Here is a 25,277-nt window from a genome sequence, read left to right as displayed (position 1 = left end):
GAACTTGTTTATAAGTTCGATGATATCTAGGTGGAACTCCAATGGTTCTTTCCAACAGAAGCAAAAAAATGGAAATTATGGATCATTATCAACCATGTTAGATTCTTACCCCAAAAATAAAATTCAAAATAAAAAGGAAATCCACAAGTATAATCTGGGGTACGGAGAAGGGTTGGAACAGAAAGTAGAAAAAAATCGTAGCAAAAAGGATGCCAAAATGGGATTTAGAAAGGTTTAGGAGAAGTTGTTTTTGGTTTCAAACAATCAAATAAAGAAAGGAGTTTGATTTCATATCACAAAATCTCTTTCAATCTCTCCTTTCCTCATCATACAACTTCCAACAAATCAACTCTCAGTAGTCTCTTCCTCTTTCTTCTTTTCCTCAGCTGACTCGGTAGTAGCAGCTTCCTTAACTGCATCAGCAGACGCATCACTTTGAACCACGGGTGTCTCTTCCTCAGCTTTTGTTTCAGTTTCAGTTTCAGCTTCGGCCTTTGAGTCAGAATCGGTAGTAGGTGCGGCATCGGACTTCTCAGCAGAAGTAGATGGCGCCAATGATCCATTGATCTTTTGAGCTTCTTCGAACTTGCCCTTGAAGATATTGGCATCTAAGTTCAGGCAGAAAGGGCAGTGTGAATGAGTATCAAACAAGGCGTGAGATTAAGTCCAGTCACTTACTTTCTGAGTTACCAAACCTGATCGCCAAAGTCACAGCCATCGTACCTTCATCACTGGTGTCAGCGGTAACATTCCAAACCCAGGATCGATCTGATCCTACATTACATGCAAGTGTCATATCCGGAGAGACTTGATACGCATTCAAAGGGGTAAAGGAAAGACATTCAAGCGGTCAATAACTTTGAATTTCGTTCAACAAAACAGAGCTAAACCGAAAACTTGACTAACTGTAATGGTTTGCACACACTTTCAAAGTCTTATCACGACGCATCACTAATCTGAATTTCTGTGTGGTCTAGTTTTCCGATTGGTTTCAAGTAGAAAAAGGAAGGTAAGATGTCTGGATGATGAAGTAAGTGGATTCGAATAGTGTGAAAGGAAATTTACTTTGTGTTGTAAGATCTTCACATCACCAGTTCCACGTTCCTGCCATTCTCCAGCCTCTTTATCGAATTTGAAAAGTTTGGCTCGACTAAAATTAACAATTGGAAATAAAAGATGTTAAGTTATAACCCACAAAAAGTATATCAAGAAGCGAAAAAAAATAAAGACAAACAGTTTCAAAAACACTTCTTCATCTTCTTCATGAGTTTTGGTTTCTACCTATTTATCGAAAACAAAAGAACACAAAGGGAATTCTAAAGTTAGTTTGCTGATTTGATCTAGGATTCCTCAAGTCATTCGACATCGAATTGAGAGATAGAAAGACCAGAAACTCAACTGCATCAAGTTTAACCAATGGTTCAAAGTGTAAATCAGGTTCTTGAGTACCTTCCTGATCCAAAGAAAAGTAATAAAACAGTCAGTTCAAATGATCGAAGAAATTGAAACATAGATCAATCTTGAAATATGTAAGAAAGATATGATCGATTTTCCAAACATCGGAGTTGAAAGATTAAGAAAGATGAAAGAGATGAAGAAAAAGTTGGATATGGATTCATGAAATTTGAAAAAAGATATGACTTACAGTGGTTGCTGGAGTGGTGTTATCAGCATCTGCCATGTTTATAATATTGTTGTTTGAAAATGGGGTTAGTGAAGTGTTGATGAAGGTGTTGGTGACGGTGGAGAATGAGTAAGTGGTATTTATTTGATCGATCGGGGTTTTCTCCCAAAAAAAAAGTCAACAAAGCCCTTCTTAATTCAATCACCCTCATTATAATCATCATCACCAATTACAAATTACCACTACATGTAGGAAATGCTACAAAACAAATTAAACCCTTTCAAGTTCAACCTTCCTTGCCGATGAACAACCTTGAACAACCCTTTTGGTGCTGAATTGAACCCTTCATTCAATTTGGTAGTGCTATGCATGTAGATGTCAATTTTTGGTTATTGATACAGACGTGTAAGAAAACCAGTGGGCCTTCAATCAGCCCAAACCTTGTCAAATCTAATCAAGTGGCAATTGGATATCCATCATGGCAACAAAGCTTGTCTGATAAAGCTTCTACCAGATTTCATTGACAAGACTCATCCCATTAAAAAAGAGCTAGGACAACCCTCACAGTAGTCTAACACTGATCAGGGTATGACATGATCTCCCAATCACAGGTCTGTCTGCTGTGTTTTCACCTTTCCCAATATTATGGTGAAACCAAATAGTAAAGTATAATTAGATGGCTTGATTGAGGATATGAATAATAAGTTCAAGTTCATTGAAAACTGTAGATACAGTAGATGATTTCCCAGTTGATCCACCTCATATAAACCAGAATTGAATCTTCATGTAATACAAAACATTGAAAGGGAGGATAAAATTTATGGATGATACTCAAGTTATTTGAGACAATAGTTGTTTATTTTAGCAAACCAAAAAACTGGGGCTCTCTTAGTGATTTCTCAAGAGACTAATGCCAAAGATGATCTACGTGCTGCAAAGAGATGGTCACAATGAGAAACTTCAACTCTGTGCAGATATGATAGCAAGAGTCTTCAGTACAAGTATATGCATTGATACGTATTCTGACAATACACTAGATCAATCATCATACTCAGGCAAATTATTTGTGCCAAGATACTTAAGATTTTCAAGGTGGCTGAGATCTCATATCATGCAACAATGTCCCTCTGAAATCCATTAATAGGAGTTTCACATCTCTAGGTGTGTTTTGTTGTTTAGTTTTCTATGCTTTCTGAAAACTCTTGAATTGTTATCTTTTTATTTCATTACATTTCATTTTAACTATTGCCCCTGTAATCAAAATACCATAAGCATTGAAACTTGATTATATTAAGTCTTTGGCATCATCACTTTTAGATACACCCAGAGTAATTCCATACTTGGCTAATTTTATACTAGAAGAAGAATGATTTCTTCACCTGAAAACATATTTAGAAGACTAAACTCATAACGACTCATTGTTCTTACCTATCTTTATTTCAGGTGCGCATCTACGACCCAGATCCTCACGTAAAGGCTTGGTAGTCAGGTACATAAGACACCTCAAATGGAGTTGTAATCCTCATAATTTTATGGTATTCCTACATTGCTAGTCAGTGTGATACACAAAATCACAGGCATTTGAAAAAAGACCACAACTGGGGAATCAGGTGGCTTGTGATTGGTTGAATGATCAAAGCAAGATGACATGTGAAATGAGAAACAGGTGGGTGTGGTTACAAGGCAAACCTTGGCTGCCACTCAGCTTTGTTACCCATTACCATTTGCCTTCTTGGACGTTATTATCCTCAAATAGGTCCCGGAGCATTCTGAAGCAACTTCATTTCAAACCCTCATTGTTATGCTTGATACTGTAACAGGCACAATATTTGTGCTCGCATTAAGCTATTTCCAGACAAGGGGAAAGTGTCTCAACAAGTGACCGGTTAAGGTAAGGTACTAATATTTTTGAATACTTTAGAAAATTTGATATGTTTATAGCTTAATAAAGATATTATCAAGTTTGTTGTGAAGAGAGTATGAATTGCTATTATTGAAAATAATTCAAAAGAAAAGAATAGGAGATCTGTGTAAATATCACACAAGTTTACAAGCTTGTCAATAATAAGCTTATAAATGAAATAGAGTCAAACAGATCAAGTTGATTTCTTCCATACAAATAACAAACAATAGATGATATAAATCAATGGACAACAAAGAAAACGAAAAGAGCATCATACCTGTAAGTGATGCACAAGTTCATAAGTTTGTCAATAATAAGCTTATAAATGAAATAGAGTCAAAACAGACAAAGTTCAAATCTATGTGCAAAAACCCACAGGTATATATAAATAAACTAATAGTATTAGTGAGAGAGTTAAAGAAACAAAACAAGATACACATGATGAAATTATGAAATGTAATCAAATAGCGTTGGAAAGAGGAACATTTCAAATAGCAACCAAAGCAGCATGGAAAACACAAATATAGAGAAGCCACCCCAAACATTTCAAACACAACTCAAGTCAACCAACAATCTGAAGTCTGGAGAATACAGCTGTTTGCAAAATATGTGTCATGGTTGCAATGTTTTTGTGACTTTTGCGTGAACACCACACCCAAATACAGCCAATATATGCTTGTATTCACTGTAAACATTATACACTATGCCCAAGTGGAACTGGGAAAATAATTATTTATGGTATTCAAACCTCAAAATTAATTTGTGCAAGTTTGGTGCAAGTTCTGTGCAAGATATGAATAGAACTTGCACGTATCTTGCACAAAACTTGCAAGAGTTGGTCTCACATGGTTTTTGCACGGTTTGGAACACAATAACTTGGGTTGTCAAACGAATAATGTGCAAAATTAGTGTCAAAATTCTTGCACAGTTCTTGCAAAGTTCTTGCACAGGTTTGAACACCCTAATTATTGTAGTTTGTCATCAAGAGATCTATCACTGCACACCTGAGCCATAACACCCACACTACATATGTGCAACAAAGCCATTCAACAGTAACAGAAAGGGTGTTACAAGAGGTTTAATTCATGGAACTACACCAAAACTATGAGTCAGTGTATCTAGTCAATTTTTGGAATGCTTGTGTCAAACTGAAAAAGATTACAGAAAGTATTACATATGATTCACTTATTCAGATGAGTGGAGAATAGGGCTGTGACCCGGCCCCGGGGCGCAGCCCGGCCGCAAGGAAACCCGAGGGCCTTCAAAAATGGTTCAGGGCCAGGCAGGGCGTGCCCTGAACTTGAGGCCTAGGGGCCAGGCAGAGTCAGGCTTAGGTTTTGGGCACAAAAATCATGAGTTGTACAGCTTGGGATGATCGGCAGCCCTGGTGCCCGACCCGCCCGAGCGCTCTCAGGGCACCTTTGTGAGTAAAACACGTGACGTTCTGCGGCCCCGGGGCGCGGACCGCAAGCTCTCCAGAGGTCGCTGGGCAGACTCGGGCGGGCGGGGCCGGGTCCGGGTCGCAGCCCTAGTGGAGAACTGAGCAGAACTGTATGTACATGATGACTAATAATTTACTCGGCTTGTTGTGTGGTTTTTTCATGTGGTTTTTTCATGTGGTTTTTTCATGTGGTTTTTGGCTTAATGTACCACTATTGGCTTGGCTTTTTCATTTGCTGTGTTTCCTTTTTTAAGCTGTTTAGACTGGAAAATACAGGCTTGAGTCAAGGGTGTGCCAGGGGCCAGATGAAGCAGGTCAATACATTGCTTATCACTATGAGTATCATTCAACTTCCTTAAGTTGGAAGAGGAAAATGATTAATATTACAGTTTGTCATAAAAGGATCCACTACTGCACACCTGAGCCATAACACCCACACTACATATGCGCAGCAAGCTAAGTAAATAGTTGTCTATCATGTACATACAGGTCTGCTCAGTTTTTTGCCCATCAGAATAGATAAATCACATGTTGAACACATGTAACTTTTTTTGACTTTGACAAAATTGTCCCCAATGTTCACTACATATAATTCTGTAGCTGCTCAGGCAATATTGTTGAAGCTATTTCTTAGTAGCAGAAAGGGTGTTACATGCAGTCAAGTTGATGAGATCACACCAAAAAGCTAAGTCAGTGTATGTAGTCAATCTTTTGAATGCTTTTGTCAACCTGAAAAAAGTTACAGCATGTATTACATATGAATAACTTATCCTGGTGAGCAGATAACTGAGCACAATTGTATGTACATGATAATCATCTATTCACTGAACCTGCTACACATATGTAGTGTGTGTGTTCTGGCTCAGGTGTGGAGTGATAGATCATTTTACGACAAATAATTCTTCCAATCATTCTTTCCTGCCCACTTGGGGAAGTTGAATAATGTTTGCAGTGTATTGATCTTGGCTTTGGTTTGTCAGAATTTTTCTGATGTAGTTGATTAACAGACTAGGGAAATAGGTGAGGTAGTCAAGAGAGGCCACTTGATATCTGGATACCCAATTGACCGGCTTTATTTTTCTGCTGATCAAGAAAATTTCGGATGCTGTTAAAGAAATCCTGAATTCATAAAATTTATGCAAAAAGTTACAAATTTGGGATTCCTAAGCCCCCCCTAATCAAAGGCATCTGATCTATGTGATTAAAAGATAAATTGTGCACTATAACACAAGAGTTGAAAGCAAAATAAAAGAATTTCAGGAGTTTGTATAGTGCATGGATGCAAGAGCTTGGCAAGTTTTGTTTAAGTAAAGATATGTACTTGATAAATTGCCCTTTTGGTCCTATCAGCTCAAGTTTCAGAATGTTCAATTGGGTTGGATTATAGATTCTTCATGTTGACATTGATTGCTACTCATTCTTCCAAGTCCACAAGCTCTTGGTTTGCACATGATACTTTTTCTCAACTTCTTCTGACCAAAATTCATGTAAACAAATATGTTTGGTAAAGAAGAACAATTATTCAGAAAAGAACAGCAATTCTTTGTTTTTATCTGAAAAGATATGCAGGAAATTCAAATTGCTCTGGATGAGAAAGCTCTTGGTTTGCACATGATACTTTTTCTCAAATTCTTCTGACCAAAATTCATGTAAACAAATATGTTTGGTAAAGAAGAACAATTATTCAGAAAAGAACAGCAATTCTTTGTTTTTATCTGAGAAGATATGCAGGAAATTTGAATTGCTCTGGATTAGAGCATTCCAAAACTCAAAAAAATCCAAAAGGTTGATGTCTTGGTATGGTATGGCTTTATTGTTGTTTAAAAGAAGACAATAAAGACTTGTATAGAATGAATGCTCTTAATGACAGCATTCCAGAAACTTAACACAGTCCAATTGTGCCTGGTAATCTATTTGATGACTAGTCATCTCCAAAGCACAAGGGACTTGGGCACTTGGGCACTTGGCATGATTTTGGATGTGGTGAGATTTGAAAATTTAGTAGAGGAAAACATTATCACACCACCCACCAAACAGTTGATGATGCCTGATGATGCCCCAACGATGAAAGCACAGGTTCCAAACTCCTGCTTCTTTGGGAGATATTTCTCTCTTCAGACTCCTCCAGAAAAATCAAGACAAAGGTTTCCCTTGAGAGGAAAACATTATCTTCACAAGTTTCCCTGCTGTGCAAATGTTACAGAGATTAGTGTACAGTCAAGTCCACAAAGCTCACAAACAATCCCACACCAATCTGCTTGAGGTTTGTGGACAAAAAGTTCCAAGCTTTTTGTAATGGACTGTATATAGCTCAAATTTTGAGCTACAGCCAATGAGAATTTGTAGTAAACCCAGTTCTTGGTGAGAACTTTTATGGATGGACATCAAGATTGCAGGTTATAAATCAGATCAAGAGAGAATGGGTCTCTCCATCTGATTACCTACTTCAATTTAGTTAGTTTAAAATCAAAACAGAAAGAAATGGACAAAAAAGAAAGAAAATCATTCAAATTGCTCTTCTCCATCTCTGGTGCAAATTGGTTGTTTGTTTAAAAGGAAGCTATGAGTTTGTGACAAGTCTGTTGTTTTACAATGAATCAACAAGCTTACCTCAGCTAGAATAAGAATGTATATTGACCAGATTCCTTGGTATACTTGATGTTCAATGGTTTGATTTAAATTTATGATTACATACACTTGATTGTTGTAAACCACAGTGAAAAATCCAAGGCGCCTGCAAACTTCAAATGGACAAGGCAAGAGATTTGGACTTAGTTAAGTTAGGTGAAAAATCAAAAATCTTGAAGACAATGTTTTACATACATACACGCAAAACATTTGTCTAGATTTATTTTTTGCAGGATTCTGAAGAGAGCAAGTTTGGGCCTGATAGAGAGAAACTGCATAGAAAAAGAAAAAACAGAAGGGTGCTGTAGGTGGCCACACGCAGCACTGGTGTTGTCCACTGGACTTGCCCCCTTCTTTACTGTAGACAACTGAGACAGAGAAAGTGAGATCCCCTTGGAACTTGAACCCTGCTCATGCAAGGGTGGCCGGCAGGAAATAAGAAACAGTGAAAACAAAATCTTGAACAATAACAACTCTGTGCCTGCAACACACCGTGCCGCTACCCACACATTTTTTGGTGTGTTGCTCCGCAATACGCAACAAAAACCAGCATTAGACACTGTGTTGCGGTAATTACCACAACTACAAAGGTAAGGCCAGATTGTGCGGCACCTTGACTGTCACACAAGCAACAGGCACAACAGCACCAAAAGAATGTCAAATTGTATTTTTTGGGCAGCAATACAACAAATGTTGTTGCAGCCCCCAAAAAACCGCCATTTTGACAGAGCTTGTTGTGTAGCGGTTCAGGCCGCAACCTAGAATTTGAGTCTATGTTGCGGTGCCGTCAGAAAAACCGCAACACAGGCACAGCGCAGCACACAACACCTGCGTTTCTGGCCCAGGGTCATCAATAATTATGCAACTGAATTTGGAAAGATGTAAAAGGTTTGAACTGTGTAATTAGCTATAAGGTATTCTTTTTTAGGATCTAGTTGATGAGATAGAAAAAGAAGGATAAAGACAAATTTTGTACTGATAATTTTCTAGAAGTAATAGAAAGTGGGAACAACAGGGATTGGGCAAAGTGAATGTTTGTAAAATCATGTTTTAGAGTATTTTCATGTATCATCAATTAAATAAAACTGAAAAGCTACTCCCAAATCAATCAAAAGAGATAATTTTCAATACAATCAAAGCAGACAACCATCCACAAGTCCTGCAACTCTGAATGATTTTTTTTCTTTTGATTTGATTTAAAATTTGTGGTTGTGTGTTCCATTATTAGCAGTCTCACATTTCTTATTGGGAGTTTTTCGTTATTTTCATTTTAGTTTTCTTTGATTTTGAAAACTCTCAAATTTTATCTTTTTGTACATTGTTTGTATATATTGTGTTCTCTATTGCTACCGTAATCAAAGTACTGTAAGCTTTGAAACTTAATTACTTAAGTCTCACCGCGTGTGTGTGGGGGGGCAACAGGCCGCTGGTGCCTTGACGTGGTAGGCTCTCTGCGTGGTAGGGTGCCGGGGTGGGTGGGAGGTAAAAAGAAGATTTTTTAAGAAATGATTGAGCCTCTTGTTCTACCTTAATGTTTGTTGATGTTGATTATTTAGTTTGAGTTGTTGAGGGTGAATTTTTTAAAAGATGAAATTTGTCTTTTACAAATTATGAATTTGTTTCTGTTGGGGAAAATCATTTCCCCATCTTTTCTTGGTACCCTTTCTCACTTTGGGTACCGGGACTACTCAATCCATGTGTTCCTTTTTCCCCCTCATGGAATTACACAGATACCCTTGTGCCTTTGGGCATCTGTAGCATTCCACTAACCTGTTCTCAAAACATGTGATTGTTTTTTGATCTGACATATTTTCATGTCAACTCCGTTTGAAAACCTTGTCTGTTTATATGTATGCAGATATAAGTACATAGTCTGGATTTGCGGTGAATCTGCCAGGCCCTTTGTTGAGGTTGCAGCTAAATTCAGTTTTACAAAATTTCACCTTGCCCAATGCCTCACGTGAATGTGCAATAAAATCTGGGCGGCCAACTTTGCCAGACTCAATTGCTTGAGGGAATCTGTTATACAGCCTATTTTATTTGCACATTGTCTTAAATGTTGAGTGGGCCATCCTAGGCCATCCTTATGCTGCTTTACCCTTAGCCTTACTGATTCCCTTATGTTAATACTATCATGTACCAACTTCAAGGAATAAAGAAAAATACTTCCCTGTCAGTCTTCTTTTCATTGATGGGAAAAGAAGACTGATGAAGGATAACTTGCACAAAGATTAGTGGCTCTCAAAGTATGCACATACTGCCGTTCTCGAAAAGCTTGTCCAAGTTTTCCCGCCAAATTGCTCGAGTTTTGCGGGAAAACTCGGACAAGCTTTTCGAGAACGACAGTAGAACCGGTTTCAAAAAACTTAGTTGACCCAGTGGACTTTCCGGCCGAAGCTATCAACAAATCTCAAGTTGATACCAAAAGTTACGGCCAAAAAACAACCGGCCGGTCAAACGGGTCTATTTTAAGAGCCTTTATTGGGGTAACTCTGCTATAAGCATAATCTAGGCGAAAGCAAATGTATGCTGGTGTTGATTGAATCTGCTTTTCTTGTTGGTGGAACATCATCAACTTTTTGCTGGATGGAGCAATCAAGTTTTCCTCTACTAAATTTGAAAACCTCACCATGCTCAAAACCATGCCAAGCGCCTGCATAAATTCTTCGTGCTTGCCTCGGAGATGACCGAGAGGTGATTGGAGTTTGTTAAGTTTGGCATTCAAGAGCTGTGGTCGGTCGGTTGATACGATACGTTTTCTGGTCTAGTGAAAGCCGCTTCTTGGCACCTGGCATGCGTTATGATCCTTATTGACAACCACTTGTTACACCAACGCCCTCGGGCCTCCACCCCCAGTATACCAGACAAACTATTTGAAAGATTTTCTGACTCCTATTCTTCGATGAATTTACAGTCGTTTTCAAAAAGCTTGCCGAAATTTGCCCGCAAAACTCGAGCGATCTGGCGGTGAATTAGCGGCAAGCTTTTTGAAAACGACTGTAATACGTATAGCATACGTACTTGCAATCCATTTGATGACTAAAACATGTTTCTTTTTGAACTCCTCGTAGGAAAAGACTTTGAGTAGACAATTATCTACTCCTTGGAAATTGGAAATTGGACATCCTTTTAAATGTGGTTTTTTTTATGTACGAAGAGGTTTGATTTTTTTTTTGATTCTTCACTGGTCCGGTTTATTGTTGTTGTACAAAGAAAATGAAAAAGAAGTGAAATTTGAAAAACAAAAGGCAAGGAAAAAACATTTTGCTTTAGAATGATTTTCATAAGTTCGGTTCGATCTAAGTCCAATTGACAAATTGAACGGATTTATGTAAATCTTGACGGTGTTTGAGGGAAGATGAAGAATGATTGTGAAAAAGAAGTGATGGTGTTGCTGTTGCGATTTGTTTGTGTTCCGATCAGTTTATTTTATTTTATCAACCAAATAAACTGTAGATCAAAGACTCTTTTTACCATTCATGAATCATCAGTGATCACTTTTATTCAATCAATCAACTGCACACAATAACCGATTCAAACTATTCACAAAATCACATCACATCACATCACATCACATAGCATAGCATCACATCACTATATCAATTCTTAAAACGTTTTACTTGCTAAAAGAAAAAGAAAACATACTTTAGTTTACAGGATAAAATAATAGGCTTTTATCGGATATAAAACATATATACATATTCGATTTATTTTGAGCCCCGAAAAAACCTGAAAAGATTAGATTATAAGAAGAACTTTAGCGAAGTGCCTTAAACTTTTCTCCTCTTTAACCGTCTTTTGATTTGATCCACCAACTTACATAGCCGAGAAACACAGACTTTATACATAGATCTTTACACACAGATACAAACATCCTGATTCCTTTGAAGTTCACTTTATTCTAATTTCTCACACCCATTTCGAGACAGAGAGAGAGAGAGATAGATAGAGAAAAAAAAAAGGATTCATTTGGTTTCTTCGATCGGTAAAGATCGGATCGATCGAGAGATTTTTGTTGGACTTCACTTCTAGTTAGTTATTAGTTATATACTATTGAATTTGAAGTTCTAAGAGAAGAAAGAAAAAATAAAATCAAAAGTGGCTGTGTTCTTTTGTGTGTTTGTTCATCAAGAATTTCAAATTTCAATCCATCAGAATCTTCCTTGGAACCCAAAACTCAACCTAAGCATCCTTCAAATCAATCCATTTACATTTTAAAAAGATTTACATATATAAGACGTCAAGGAAAAACAGAGAGTGTGTGTTTGTTTGTTTAGTATTTCTTTTTTTCTTTTTTGATTTCTGGATTGAAAAGTGGAGTGAATTAGAAACCAAAACAAAGGACGAAAGAAAGAGACGATTCAGGGGGTGTTTTAGAGTATTTTGAGGTTTTTAGCTCCTTGTTGTTGTTGTTGTTGTATGTTGGTGTATGGGATTGGATTGGATTGGATTGAATCTATTTTTAACCAAATAGTATCAGTAGTTTGGGAGATTTGATTTTGATATTTGATATTTGAGATGAATGAAGTTTTAAGTTTATTAACAAGAATCCATCAAGAAGACCAAGAACAGCAACAGCAACAGCAACACGAAGAACCTATCACTACTATTCTCAGTAGTAGTAGTAATACTTTAATCGATCCTATTGACCAACATTCTCAATCAAGTATCGAAGAAAGTTTTCTAAACAATTTGATTCAATCTACTATCATCAATCATCACAATCATAAACAAAAACCAAAGTTGAACAAACCGATCTTGAGTAGTCACCCACTTAAACCCATCACCACTACTTTTAATATTCATCACATACCAAACTCAATTCAACAAATCAATCAATCAACTTCACCATCATCATCACTGGAACAAGAACAAGAACAAGAACAAGAACAAGAACAAGAACAAGAACAAGAACAAGAACAAGAACAAGAACAAGAACAAGAACAAGAACAAGAACAAGAACAAGAACAAGAACAAGAACAAGAACAAGAACAAGAACAAGAACAATCTGGAAATCGGTTCAACATAGGTTCACTTCTTTTCCTTTGATGATCTTGTTGGATCGATTTAGAGTACTTCTTAATCATTCTGATCTTCATTTTCCTTAGAATCTAGTGAACCCAATCCAGTTTCGATCAGATTCAGTTTACCATCAACTCATCAATCCTTAACGGTTTCTTCAACTTACAATCATCATCACCATCAAACTAATCTTCATCATCAAATGTGATTATAGATTGGATTCTGTTTGTGTTGATCACTGAACTAACTGATTTGGTTTCTCAATCACTTACTTAGATCTCATCAATTCTTATTAAATCAACTTTATCAAACAAATCCAAACTTCAATTCATCTTCTTCAATTCCTTCCGATTCTCAACCTCTTCAATCAAATCTTACTACGCTGGCTTCATTTTCATCCAATCAACCCAATCTAGGGTCATCACCCAATCATCATCATCATCAACAACAACAACAACAACAAAGATCTTCATATCAATCACATAAACCTAAATCAACTAGTTTTCATAATTTCTCAAACCTTCTCTATTCAAATTCAAATCATCCTAACATTGATCTATCACCCAGTCCTTCATCTGCTACTTCTTCTATTCATAATAACACTGATCAAGTCAATCATCCTCTTATCAATCAACAACAAACTCTTCATCATACCGATCAACAACTTCTTCAAACCAACACCGATCAACAACATTCTTCTCATCTCAACAATCCCTCCGATCAACTTCAAACACCAATCAGTCCAATCACAAACAAATTATTCAACATCTCTCATCTCTCTCTCGGTTCTCCACCCATCAATCAATTACATCATCAAATCTCCATCTCCACAAACAATTTGGATCCCCATTCTAATTCGAATTCGCCCGCTTTGGCTTTGACAACACCCTACGGGTTTTCTAACTTTGCTGGAGCTTTGGGCTCTCAGCCTGAGATTAGAAAAGTTAGTGATATGACCATCATTGGAGTACCTAGCAGTAGTGGTAGTAATCATGGTGATTTGAATGATGAAAACTCAATCGATACCATCACTCAAGATCATCCCAACAATTCATCGGCTTATCCTAAATCTTCAAACTTTCAACCTTCATCTTCCCTTTCTTTAGAATCTAGAAGCTCTCGGGTAGAGCATCATCAAGATTTGAATTCAAATGATTCCAACCATGAACCTCAACTGGATCCTACCGAACATCATTCGGGATTTCAATCCAACAATTATTCGACAAACCATTCCCTCAATCCCGATCCATCGGTTCATCATCAAGATCATTCATTCTTCAATGAACCGGAACTCATTCATCCTTCGACCTCTTCATCAAGTAACAACAGTCTACATGCAGGAGTAGACGTTTCATCAGATCTCACTCAATCTCATCTACCTCATCATCCTACTTCTACAGCCACTTCAGGTCCGACCTCATCTTCTTATCTTCAACTTTCATCTACTCCACCTCAACATCTTCCTTTTCCAAACGATATCCTTAGACCTACTTCACTCGATCTAGAATACCGTTCACCAGATTATCAATCTAACAATACCTTTCAGAATCATAAAACCTTGAACTCACCTTTCAATCCTCATCAACAACATCGTCGAAGTCAAAGCAAACCTGATAATCGAAGTATCTATCCCAATCATCCTCATCATCCTCATCCTCATCATCAATTCCTTAACAATTCATCACCTGTCTCTTCTCCTCTTCCTTCACCTTCGACCGTGGCTTCTTCTGGAATCTTTAAAACTCCTATCAATCCTACTCCAAGAACTCCACATCGACTTAGTTTTTCTTCACAACCTTCTTCTACCATCTCTTCATCTGAATCAAGACCTCGTAGATTAGCATGTGATGAAGCTACTAATCATCATCACTTTGGAGGAAATCAACAGGATGGAAGCAAACCTTTGATTGGTGGTCAAATGGGTATCATTAATTATCAACCACTTCAACAATTTGGTGGAAGTCCTTCTTTTAGTTTTGGAAATCCTACGTTTAAGAGAGAGAATACGAATAGTACTACTACTAGTGGTGGTGGTACGATGGGTGTGATGCCACTTACGACTGGCATTCAAGCTGATTTGGCTAATTTGAAAGATGGTCCTGATGGTCCTAATGGAAAGGTATGTTGGTCTCTCTTGATGATTTCGGGTGATACTGGCAGTGGCGAGAGAGCAGTATTTATCCAGAAGCCATCTGATCTAAGGATCATGTGGTGTGACTTTTGAAACTTGTCACCGATCAGATTTCTGCATGTTTCCGATCATTCGGAGTTAAAGAACGAAACTAATTCTCTTCTACTTTTCCTTTGTTTTGATCTTGATCGCAATAGCCAGGATACCCTTATGTGATTTTGATTAGATGTGCGATCATGAGTAGTCCGAGATGTAAATTAACTTTACAAGAGTTATATGAATCGATCATGGAACGATTTCCGTATTATCGTACGGCAGGTAAAGGTTGGATGAATTCGATTCGACATAACTTGAGTTTGAATAAATGTTTTGTTAAACAACCTAGACATATTTTGTGAGTGAAGTGTTTTGGAATTCTGAATTTTACAAACTCTTGATTTTCCTTTTAGAGAAAGAATGATTTAAAAGTTGAATTCTTTTTTGTTGTTGTAGAGATCCAGGTAAAGGATCATATTGGACAGTTGATCTTGAGGCTGAAGTTTCGACTTCTAGAGCTAGAGATCGAAAACGAATGAGTGGATCTAGATCAAGTATAGGCTCGATCAAATCACCCAAATTATCATCTTCAAGTAATTCGACTTCTACTAGAAGAGAAAGTATTGGAGAAGATTCATCACCTCATCGAACAAACTTGTATGAATCAGATGAAGAAGAAGAACAAGAAGGAATGATGTCAGATGGACAAGATTTAGATGGAGATACGACGATGATGATGTGTAGTAGTAATCCGATTGATCAGAGACCTATGACACCTAATAAGAAGATCTTGATGAAAAAACATAAGAAATCACAAGCTCTTAGGTTACAAATCTCTACTGGGAATAGTAATTTGAATTCATTACATTCTCATCATCCATCGAATCCAAGTAATAATAGTTTACCTTCTAGTCCTATTACTCCTGGAATGTTATATAATGGATCAGTAAGTGAATTTTGGATTGAACAACTTTTTGGAGATTGATTGTTGATTGATTGATTTCGGATTGGTTTTAAAGACAGGAGATTCGAGTAATTTATTACAAAGTCCATTCCAACCACATACACCATCACAATACACGAGTCAATCAAATCCAACCGGAACACCAAATCATCATCATGGACCACCACAAGCACCACATCATCATCATCATGGGAGACCAGGATCACCATTAAGAGGTCATCAAGGGAATGGGTCGAATAGTAATGGAGGAAATTCAATTGGATACAATCCAATTCAATTCAATACACCACAACCAAGTAGTAGTAGTAGTACGACTAACTTGACGTTTCAGTATTACCAAAACTCGGGAAACGTACCACCTGCTAGTGCTGGACCTTGGCAGGCTTCTGTGTCGGTTTTTAGACAGGCTCAACAGGCTCATCAGGGACATCATCAGGTTAATAGTCATAGTCATAGTCATAGTGGTTCGTTTGGGTTTCAAACTCATTCTGGGTCTAGGAACTCTGCGTCGGGGTCGGGTTCGGGCTCTAACTCGGGGTCTAATTCCAATCGGAATTCGAATTCTAATATGAATACGAATACGAATACGAATTCTAATACGAATTCTAATACGAATACGAATGCAAATACTAATTCAAATTCAAATGCAAATACAAATGCAAATGCAAATGCTAATTCGAATGCGAATGATACAAATGCGAATCCCAGTGCAAACACAAATGCGAATACTACCAATACGTTTTGGAGAAACGAGGATTCAAATCAACAACAGGCAGAAATGATCCGAAGAAACAGTATTGGAAATCAAGATGGATTTGTAAGTCTCAACTAAACTAAATTAATGATTTTTTTTGGATGGTTTGATTTAATTAATTTTTTTTTGGTTTTTTGGGGGACATGATGGGGTTTGATTGGTTTTGTAGGTTAATAGTTTGAATGATTTGAATAATTAAGAGTTGGGAAGATGTCGTTGAAAATAGTTGAAAAGAAGTTTTTTTTTTTGAGGTTTTTAATCAAAGGAACAGTTTGGATAAGTTGATCAAAAATGATGTTTCTTTCATATGATCGATGATTTCAGAAAGAGGTTTATTTTTTCAAAAAGAATATGAAACTGTTATCTTGCTATAAAAATCGGACAAGAAGGGAAACATATCAGATTTGAAATCTTGATGATAACTTAACTTGAAACTTTTCTTTCTTTTGATTTTTTTTTTCTTTCTCTTTGTTGGATATATGATTTTTTTTTGATTTTTTTTTGATTTCTTTTTGGTCTTTGTCAAGGATGAGAAAATGTTTGTTGGAATATGAAACAAAAATGAAGAAATCGTTTGTGTGTGTGTCTTTTTACCTGTGTTTTTTTTACTTGTGTGTTTTCTACCTGTGGTTTTGATTTGTTAAAAGAAGTTTTATAAATGGATTTTTTTTTACTTTGGCTTTATCTTCTTGTTGGAAAACAAATTTATATATATCATTTTTTTTTATCTTGGTTTGTTTTTGTGCTTGTTTTTTTAGTTGATTTTTTTTATCGATTGATTGTTTTTATGATTGATTGATTATCTTTGTTACATGATTATCTTTGTTACATGAATATCTTTGGTTTATCTTGAACTGTTTCATTTTAACTTTTTTTTTATCTCTTTTTTGAATCTTTTGAATCTCTTTTTTTCATCCCTTTTTTGATATCTTTTTTTGATATCTTTTTTTCATGATTTTTTTGATATCTCTATATTACTTGAATTCATTTTATCTTATCTTATCTTATCTCTATATCTCTATATCTTGTCTGTTTGATTGATTGTTCTTTTTCTTTTTCTTTTTCTTTGGATAGAATTTATGAATTGAATGAATTGAATGAATGAATTTATGAATTGAGTTGAACTGAATTGCTTGAAGTATTGAATTATTGAAATAAGATCTTTGCAGAATGGTTTGAAAGTATGTATGTGTATGAAGGTTTTGTGGAATTGTTTACTTTTTTTTTGATTTAGGTTATGAAACTTGATGAAGTTAGTTGAAGAAATAGGTTTGTAAGTTTAGCTTTACTACTTGAATGAAGTTGGAAGTATGTTGAAGATTTACTTAATTTGGATTTAGATTTACAATAAATTGAAAATCTTTTTTATGTTGGAAAGAGATCTATGTAAATCTCTTTGTGAAAGTTTTTTTATCTTTTTTGAGGATTTTTTCCTATTTTTTCTCCTCTTCTTTACTTACAGGTGTTTCTTATTATTATGATCTGTATGAAAGTTTCTCAAACAAATTGCATCTGATTATGAATTGAATATCCACCCAAAGCTGGGTCTCTTGGATGGGGACTGATCCAAAACCCCATCCAGTAAACCAATGGTCTAACTTTTGAGATATGTCACTATCAATTGCCTTCATTTCACTACCAGCATCAACATACCACCACACCCCAACCTCATGTGTGGAATCACTGCAAGCAGCACAACCAGCTCAAATTTGGAACTCAAGGTTGGTTCCTTTTGTTTAATTTGATTATTTGATCACTATTCTCTCTGACAGTGAAACCAATTTTGTCTTTTCTTTTGGTAGGTTTTAGGACCACTAACTGTGGCAACCAATTGTGTGAAACATTTTATGTGGTCTTGACTAACTCCTTTACTTCAAGCATACACATCCCCCAGCTACTAATCACTGGCAGGCCAGAGACTACCACCAACTTCAACAAGATTTCAAAATGATCTCAAGCAACTTTGACTGTAACTTCAGCTGGACATCAGATACACCTCTGGAGTGGTGAAGTGTCAAGTATGGCAACTGGCTACATGAAGTTGACTGGATGTCCTATAGAGAACAATCCTCTTTCAAGCTAAGGATTCATCCGGCCCACAGAGTGGATACTAGACAACAAGAAGGTCACACAGTCAATCACATTAGAACTGGCTCAAGAACGTTTACGGTATAGTGTTATTGAAGCACTATGATCCACTTTATAAACTTGCGCTGGGGATTTCACCCAGCTCTGCAAAGCTTGATGAGGCTCTGACTGTGACTTCTGAACTACTTGTTGAATGACTTTATAGTTTTTGTATGCTGTGTATTTCATTTTGATTTTGGGAAACTTATAATTGTGTATCTTCTTCTTCAATTACATTTTGCAATCTAGTGAGTTGGAATTGAGTAAATCACATTATTTTTGGGTGCAATGAGCACAATAAACTACAGCCGTTCCAAGAATCATCGGCAGATTTTGGGCAAAAGCCTGTAATTTTGGCAAAAACTCAAAAGCCCAAAACCACTGGCAAAAACCTCTTTGGAAAATGTAGTTTTGACGTATTTGGTGAGAGAATGTCAAATTTCATTGACAGTTCTCTTTGGATATCCATAGTGTCCCATCCCAAGGTCGCCACAAGATTTCTCTCACAGAACCTTCTTGGAAACGGATGTTTTTTTACATTTTCGAATCAAATCCCCCAATTTTCTCCGTCGACCCCCATTTCCGATCTTTGATCTCATCCCCCATCCATCCAGATTCCAGATTCTATCCATCCCATCAATACGAATACGAGCATCAATACGAATACGAGTTTCCACCCTCATCCAGAATCCAGAGTCAGTTTCTTTCTAAAGATTATCGCAACTTACTTTATTTTAATACTTACTTTATTTTTAATACTGCCTCATTCCATTCCTCACCGACCATATTCTCTTTTAGCAATGCCGGTCAACCTTTACAGCACTGATATTAAGGTGGTTATGGTTCAAATGGTGTTACGTGGCCCAAAATAAAAAGGCATATTGGAATTCTTTCATTACCTCTGGGCTTAGAGTCGACATCTTGAACTTCTGTGTTTCTCAAGGGCATAAATGGATCTCTTTTGGATAAATTTAGCTCGCACATCTAATATGCACTTTGGTTGTATATCCAAACTGCACATCATTCAATTCCATTTCCTGGGGCTTGAATTTTACTTTCAAAGTCCCAGATTGTGCACTCTTTTCTTCTTGACGCCTGCATCATATTCTCCAATAGAAATGGTATCAATTGATGACAGAATTGAATGTGAATGAAACTACAAGATCAATACGTTGGTTACACAACCAATCTTTCTTTGCTGTGGCTCAACGTCGTTATGTGTTTATTTATGATGGTCATCAAGGAACCAAACTTCATCAATTAAGATCTCATTTAGAAGTCACTCAAATGGAATTCTTACCATACCATTTCTTATTATCTACCATTGTTTTACCTGGTTGGCTTAAGTATCATGATACTTTTACTGGACAAATCGTTTCACAACATCGAACTAAATTAGGTTCTTGTTATACTATGACTCAGAACCCGTTGGATTTGATTATTCATTTAGGTCATCAGAATGGAACGGTGACGCCTTGGAGTCCTAAGTGAATTTTGATTTCATTCAAAAAGATAGAAGCTGGTCAAAGGGCCAAGATACATAAAACTAACGATGTGTGAAAAGTATCAAGCTAAGCTACAAATCTGAGGTTAAACTCACACACTTGATCAAAAAAACAACACAATTACTATTACTGATTCATTTACACGCAGACATTAAGAGATTAAAGGAAAAAGCATAGCTATAGAGATCGATAAAAAAGTGATTGAAAATGATTGAATGAAAATGAAAGGTTGAATTGAAAAACTAAAGAATTCGATGATTCCAAAAGAAAAAGAATGAGAATATACATAGAAAGAATGTGATCGAGGTGATCGAGAGTAATTACCATAATCTTGAATTGTTCATGTTTTCTTACAACATCTAGTCGAATTTCTAGCCAACCAAAAGTAAACAGATCCAACAAATCTAACAGCAGATAATCCAAAAGTAGATCAAAGTGTAGATATCAACTTCTCATCTCAAACCCCAATGGAAAAGAAAAAAGAATGCCACTTACTAAAATAGGTTGATTGTTTCTTCTCTTCATCACTAACAAAAGTGTTCAATCCATTGGCATTCTGATAAAAATAGCATAAAATCAGTCATGATCCCAAATTGTATTCAAGTAGGGAAGGGAATGGACTAACCGCGATAGTATCGAGAGTCCAGGAAGGGTCCCAATGGATCCTGGTCGGATGATGGAGTGGGGTGTAGGCTCAAGCCCTGGAGCCACGCACGTGAGGTGAATACAAGACAAATGCTGCAGCGTGAGATGCTTTGTCAAATGTCCATTGAAGCAGTATTGGACAACCGTGAGGAAGTGGCATGGTAGCTTTAGAGAGATTTGAGCCTCGGAGAAACTACATTTTGGGTCAAAAACTAATCTTAACTGGGGTTTTGGGCTTTTGAGTTTTTGCCAAAATTACAGGCTTTTGCCCAAAATCTGCCGATAATTCTTGGAACGGCTGTAGATTTTTGTTTTGTGGAATTGTGTTGTGGCCAAACACAACAAAATGCCTTGAGGAATTCAAGGAATTTCAATTCCAACTCACTAAAGGGTATGGTGATGGTCAAACATAACCAATTACAAAAATTCCCCAAAGGGTAAATAGACAGGAAACAGTGAAAAGAGGTTATAGGATGATTTGTTGTTTAAAACCTCAGTACTATTGCCAATATGTTGTACTGTGACTTTGGGAAAATGCTTGAATGATCTTTTTCATTTTGTTGTAGATTATCTGCAATGCCGACTTGTGGGTTGCAATTTTGTTCAGCTACAGCAAAGTCACATTTCTTGTTATGGCTGTGTTTGGTAGCAAACATTTTCTAGAAATACTTAAACCTATGCAAAATTTTTTGCAAGTTTTGTGCAAGACATTAATAGTTCTTGCACTGATCTGGCATGTTGGTCTCACATAGTTTTTGTACCAGTTGGAACACAATAGTTAGGGTTGTCAAAAAATTCAATGCACAAGATTGGTGCAAAAATCTTGCACAGATCTTGCACGGTTTTTGCACAGGTTTGAGGACCATAAAACTCCATTAAAATTAAAAAAAAAACTGATCAAAAAAATTTGTTTGACAATGTTTATGGTACCAAAAACAATTGTCCGGCTTAAAAGGTCCTTTTGGAAAACCGCAAGAAAGGAGTTTTTCCAGTCAAAAAACTTCTTTTTGTACTTAGCAATGTGAGGTGAGGTCAGAAACCTTTCAAGAAAGTTTACAGGATGTGTCTGGTTGGGATTTTCAACCAAACATAATTTTCTCAAAGGTACCCAAGATGGAGTTCATCTGAAAAAACTCAATTTGAACAAATAAACTCTTTTGCCCTGGTGCAATGTACCTGGGCTCAAAGGGAGTTTTCAAATCAAAAATGCTACCAACCGTAGCCTTATTAGGCCCTATGTAAGTAACCTCATTTGGAAGCTTATATGTTGAGCTCATACATCATGCAATTGATGTCTAGCATAGTATTGTGCATTGGCAGATGATCTAGATGGATGATAAAGATGAATAAGTTACTTAATCCATTTATGGAAGTTGAATCAATGACAATATTAACTTTTCTTATGGATTGTGAGCCTTTGAAATTTTCTCTTTGAGAAATAGGGTCCGTAGTGAATGATGATGAAGGATTTTTTTGGACCGAGAAAATTGGAGATCTCTACTTGATCACAAAAAACATCAAACCAAATCATTATTCTTTAGAGAGAGTATAGGAATTCTCATTCAGTGGTAATTGGATATATACAAAATGAAGGCAACGAGTGAAAAAATATCTTGAACCCCGCGCATGGTCGAGTGAGAAATATGTTCAGCTACAAAAGGTCGTACAGTTTAGATGAGACAGAGGATTGTGATGTTATCATACAAAATAAAGAGGCCGAAAGGATGGAAGTGCAAAAAGACAGTCAAGCGAAACAAAGCCGAAGCACTACAAGGCAACCAAACAAACTGCTTTGGTCGTGAGATTTGTTCCTGCCTGTTAAAAAATCTTTATTACAAAGAGTATGAAGATGAATGTGGTATATTGTAATGCAAAGACTCTGGTCATTATATACAACCATGTTCAAAAATGCAGTTTGGCTATCATTAAAGCGAAAGTAAAAAATCAAATGAAGCATAATTCAAAAGTTCATTTTTGGGTAAAAAAAACATCAATCTTCAACCTTACACAGCATTCGCGAGTGTGTCTACGTCGTCATCGTCATTAGGATGTAACTTCTTAACTGCAAATTTCTCTCCAGGCTTGTTTATAGAAGTGTAACCCATAGAGCTACCTGCTCGAGATTGATTACCTCCTGAAGTAGATTGATTGTCTCCTGCCTTCAATTTAACGTCTAATAATTCAAGAGCAAAATGATTTTGACTTGACTTTGGTCGCATTCCCTCTAACTTGATGGCCAAAAGATGCTTCGCAGAACTATATCGATAATGTGCCACACTATATGAAAATATCAGCTCTTTGAAAATCTTGAATTAGGAGGCATGAATGTTCAATTCTCACCAAGGTCCAACGAAACATGCCATAAGTCCAAGGGTCTTCGGAATGAAATGTATGAGAAACAAGAAGCTCCTTCTATCAACATCTTCATATGCACGGAATGATAGATACTTTGGAAGTCCGAGACGCTTACCAGCTCAGGTACTAATGTAGTTCCTGTGGATTTCACAAGATCATGATTAGAGCGGGTAGTAGCCTGAAATAGGATAGTGATAGTACAATTCAAAGTCTCAGAAGCCGTAAAACGTATCTAACTAGATCATGATTTATACTTACCGCCCAAATATACATTGGTTGATACGAGGATAACATGACCAATAGAACCACAGCTTCAATGAAAAGAGCTCTCAATTCAGCTCGGTAGTTGATCTTCAAACGTTGATCATCGTTTTGGTGCCCCTTTAGCCTTGATTGATTCTGCTTGAACTGCTTGAATTGGCGATGAGTCAGATAGACAAAGGCTATGTACGTCTGACAATCAGATGTAGGTGGTTAAAATTTAAAAAGCTGCTAGGAGGATCTGCACATTCAGAATCGATTTCATTTACGTACAATTGTCACGATGATATCGATGACCTCGAAGAAATGAAACGAATCTGTTTTGACCAGATAACACCTACTGTTTGTATCAGAGCATCCCTTATACTTCAACGAAATTAGCCATCTGATGAACTCACGTCTAACTGATTGCCCTAATTTTTCCTGAAAAATTGGGGGGTTCAATTTAAAATAAACAAGTTCAGTGGTCTCCGATATACCAGATCCTCTCTTCAAACAAAACTTACAGTCAAAGCTGAATAGTCTTGTATTGGTTGTAGAATACGTATAAGCTTGGAGACCGAGAGAACATTTGCATCTGGCAAGTTGGAAGCTATACGAAGACGATTTGTGACACGGTGAAGTTTGCCCAAGATTTCAGTTTCTAAAAGATATGCAGGAACGGCTATTGCAGGATAAACTGTCACATTATTGAATTCATGTTCATGAGGGATATCAATACTCTGTCACTATCCGGATCATGAAATTGTTTAGTCGAAAGAAAAATAAATATTGTGCTATGCGTACCAATTAAAAATATGACAGTAAACAATACGAAGATTGAGTTGAGGAGGTACACTACCCATTTGGGCATCGAGGTTCGACTAGAATCTTCTTCTTCTCTGAAAGTAGGATTCCAAATTCCACGAATGTGATTGGTGATACAATTCCACATGACACACCTAAGGCATTGAATGAATTTAAGATGACGGAAATACAAAATAATATCAGAGGGTAATTCATGTCATATTCAAAAAAATGCTTACCATAAGGCAAAATATGCGACAGGATATCGCAACCAAAACGACAAAATTTTTCCTTCAACTGGAACTTTGTTATAGTCCATGTATAGCTGCCGTGACATGTCGAAAATGGAGACTGGATATGCAAATCCTTAATCAGGGTTTTCAACCGTCATGGTACATAAGATAATCAAAGGCTCACTGATGCCATAAGTCGAACCTCTGTGAAATGTTGAAAGAGGACGATGAAAGACCGAATAAGTGACTAAGTACCATTTTCGCTTGTTTCATAATTTATGGAATAACAAACCCTATAGCCTGTGACCTCAAGGAAAGCCCAAGTCTTTGTCAACATCATTGAACTCTTTGGCAGTCAAGAGAAGGGACAAACCTCGATCAACATCCTATCAGGTAAAAGCAAGCCATCTGATAAGCATATAGAGGGGAAACCGATTAGTAAAGAATTATTGATGAAATACGCGATAAGACTGAATGCGTTGGTTCATCACTTTTTTGCACTCTAATAAGCCAGTAATCTCCCCTTTGCACATGGCATTTAACGATTAGTACTGCATATACAAATATTCTTGTAACGTGATTGATGTCGCAGATGTAAGTCATGGCATTTTTGAGTTCAGCAAGGGATAGTTGGATTCTTACGCGGCGGTTGGAATCATCATAATGATTAATACTATGGACATCCACGGAGGATTGCGCTGATGATTTGAAACGAACGACCCCAAAAGGGATGAAGCGATAGAAAGTTCTCAGATGCCGAATTAGCAGGCCAAAGAGGTGAAAGGATGTAGAGATCGCTACGCACCGAGGAAGCATTTGCATTGAGAAATGGTATCAATGCCGCGTAGACATTACTATGAGG

At 36.8% G+C, this 25,277-nt stretch overlaps 4 protein-coding genes across 4 annotated transcripts; 3 read left to right on the top strand and 1 right to left on the bottom strand.

The window, feature by feature from the left end:
* Positions 1–24: 24 nt before the first annotated feature.
* On the bottom strand, positions 25–1,779 carry MELLADRAFT_42804 (uncharacterized protein; the record flags this gene model as incomplete). Its single annotated transcript, XM_007407946.1, has 7 exons — positions 25–608; positions 679–807; positions 907–973; positions 1,066–1,150; positions 1,235–1,281; positions 1,400–1,453; positions 1,646–1,779. 7 exons carry the CDS (start codon positions 1,679–1,681, stop codon positions 346–348), a joined length of 681 nt encoding a protein of 226 aa, XP_007408008.1.
* Positions 1,780–14,946: 13,167 nt separating this feature from the next.
* MELLADRAFT_30760 (uncharacterized protein) lies at positions 14,947–15,293 on the top strand (the record flags this gene model as incomplete). The annotated part of the gene is made up of 2 exons (XM_007408246.1): positions 14,947–15,143; positions 15,242–15,293. Coding segments are annotated over 2 exons (249 nt in total), but the record flags the coding sequence as incomplete, so codon positions are not given.
* A 792-nt stretch (positions 15,294–16,085) lies between these two features.
* Positions 16,086–16,827, top strand: MELLADRAFT_74485 (uncharacterized protein; the record flags this gene model as incomplete). The annotated part of the gene is made up of 2 exons (XM_007408247.1): positions 16,086–16,566; positions 16,673–16,827. 2 exons carry the CDS (start codon positions 16,318–16,320, stop codon positions 16,700–16,702), a joined length of 279 nt encoding a protein of 92 aa, XP_007408309.1.
* A 2,934-nt stretch (positions 16,828–19,761) lies between these two features.
* Positions 19,762–20,121, top strand: MELLADRAFT_84580 (uncharacterized protein; the record flags this gene model as incomplete). The annotated part of the gene is made up of 1 exon (XM_007408248.1): positions 19,762–20,121. The coding sequence occupies one exon, from the start codon at positions 19,762–19,764 to the stop codon at positions 20,119–20,121; it is 360 nt and encodes a 119-aa protein (XP_007408310.1).
* Positions 20,122–25,277: the final 5,156 nt, after the last annotated feature.

Source organism: Melampsora larici-populina (genome assembly GCF_000204055.1).
Source record: "Melampsora larici-populina 98AG31 unplaced genomic scaffold MELLAscaffold_11, whole genome shotgun sequence".
Classification (NCBI taxonomy): domain Eukaryota; kingdom Fungi; phylum Basidiomycota; class Pucciniomycetes; order Pucciniales; family Melampsoraceae; genus Melampsora; species Melampsora laricis-populina.
The sequence above is the reverse complement of the archived record's forward strand: the minus strand, read 5'-3'. Positions and strand labels throughout refer to the sequence as shown.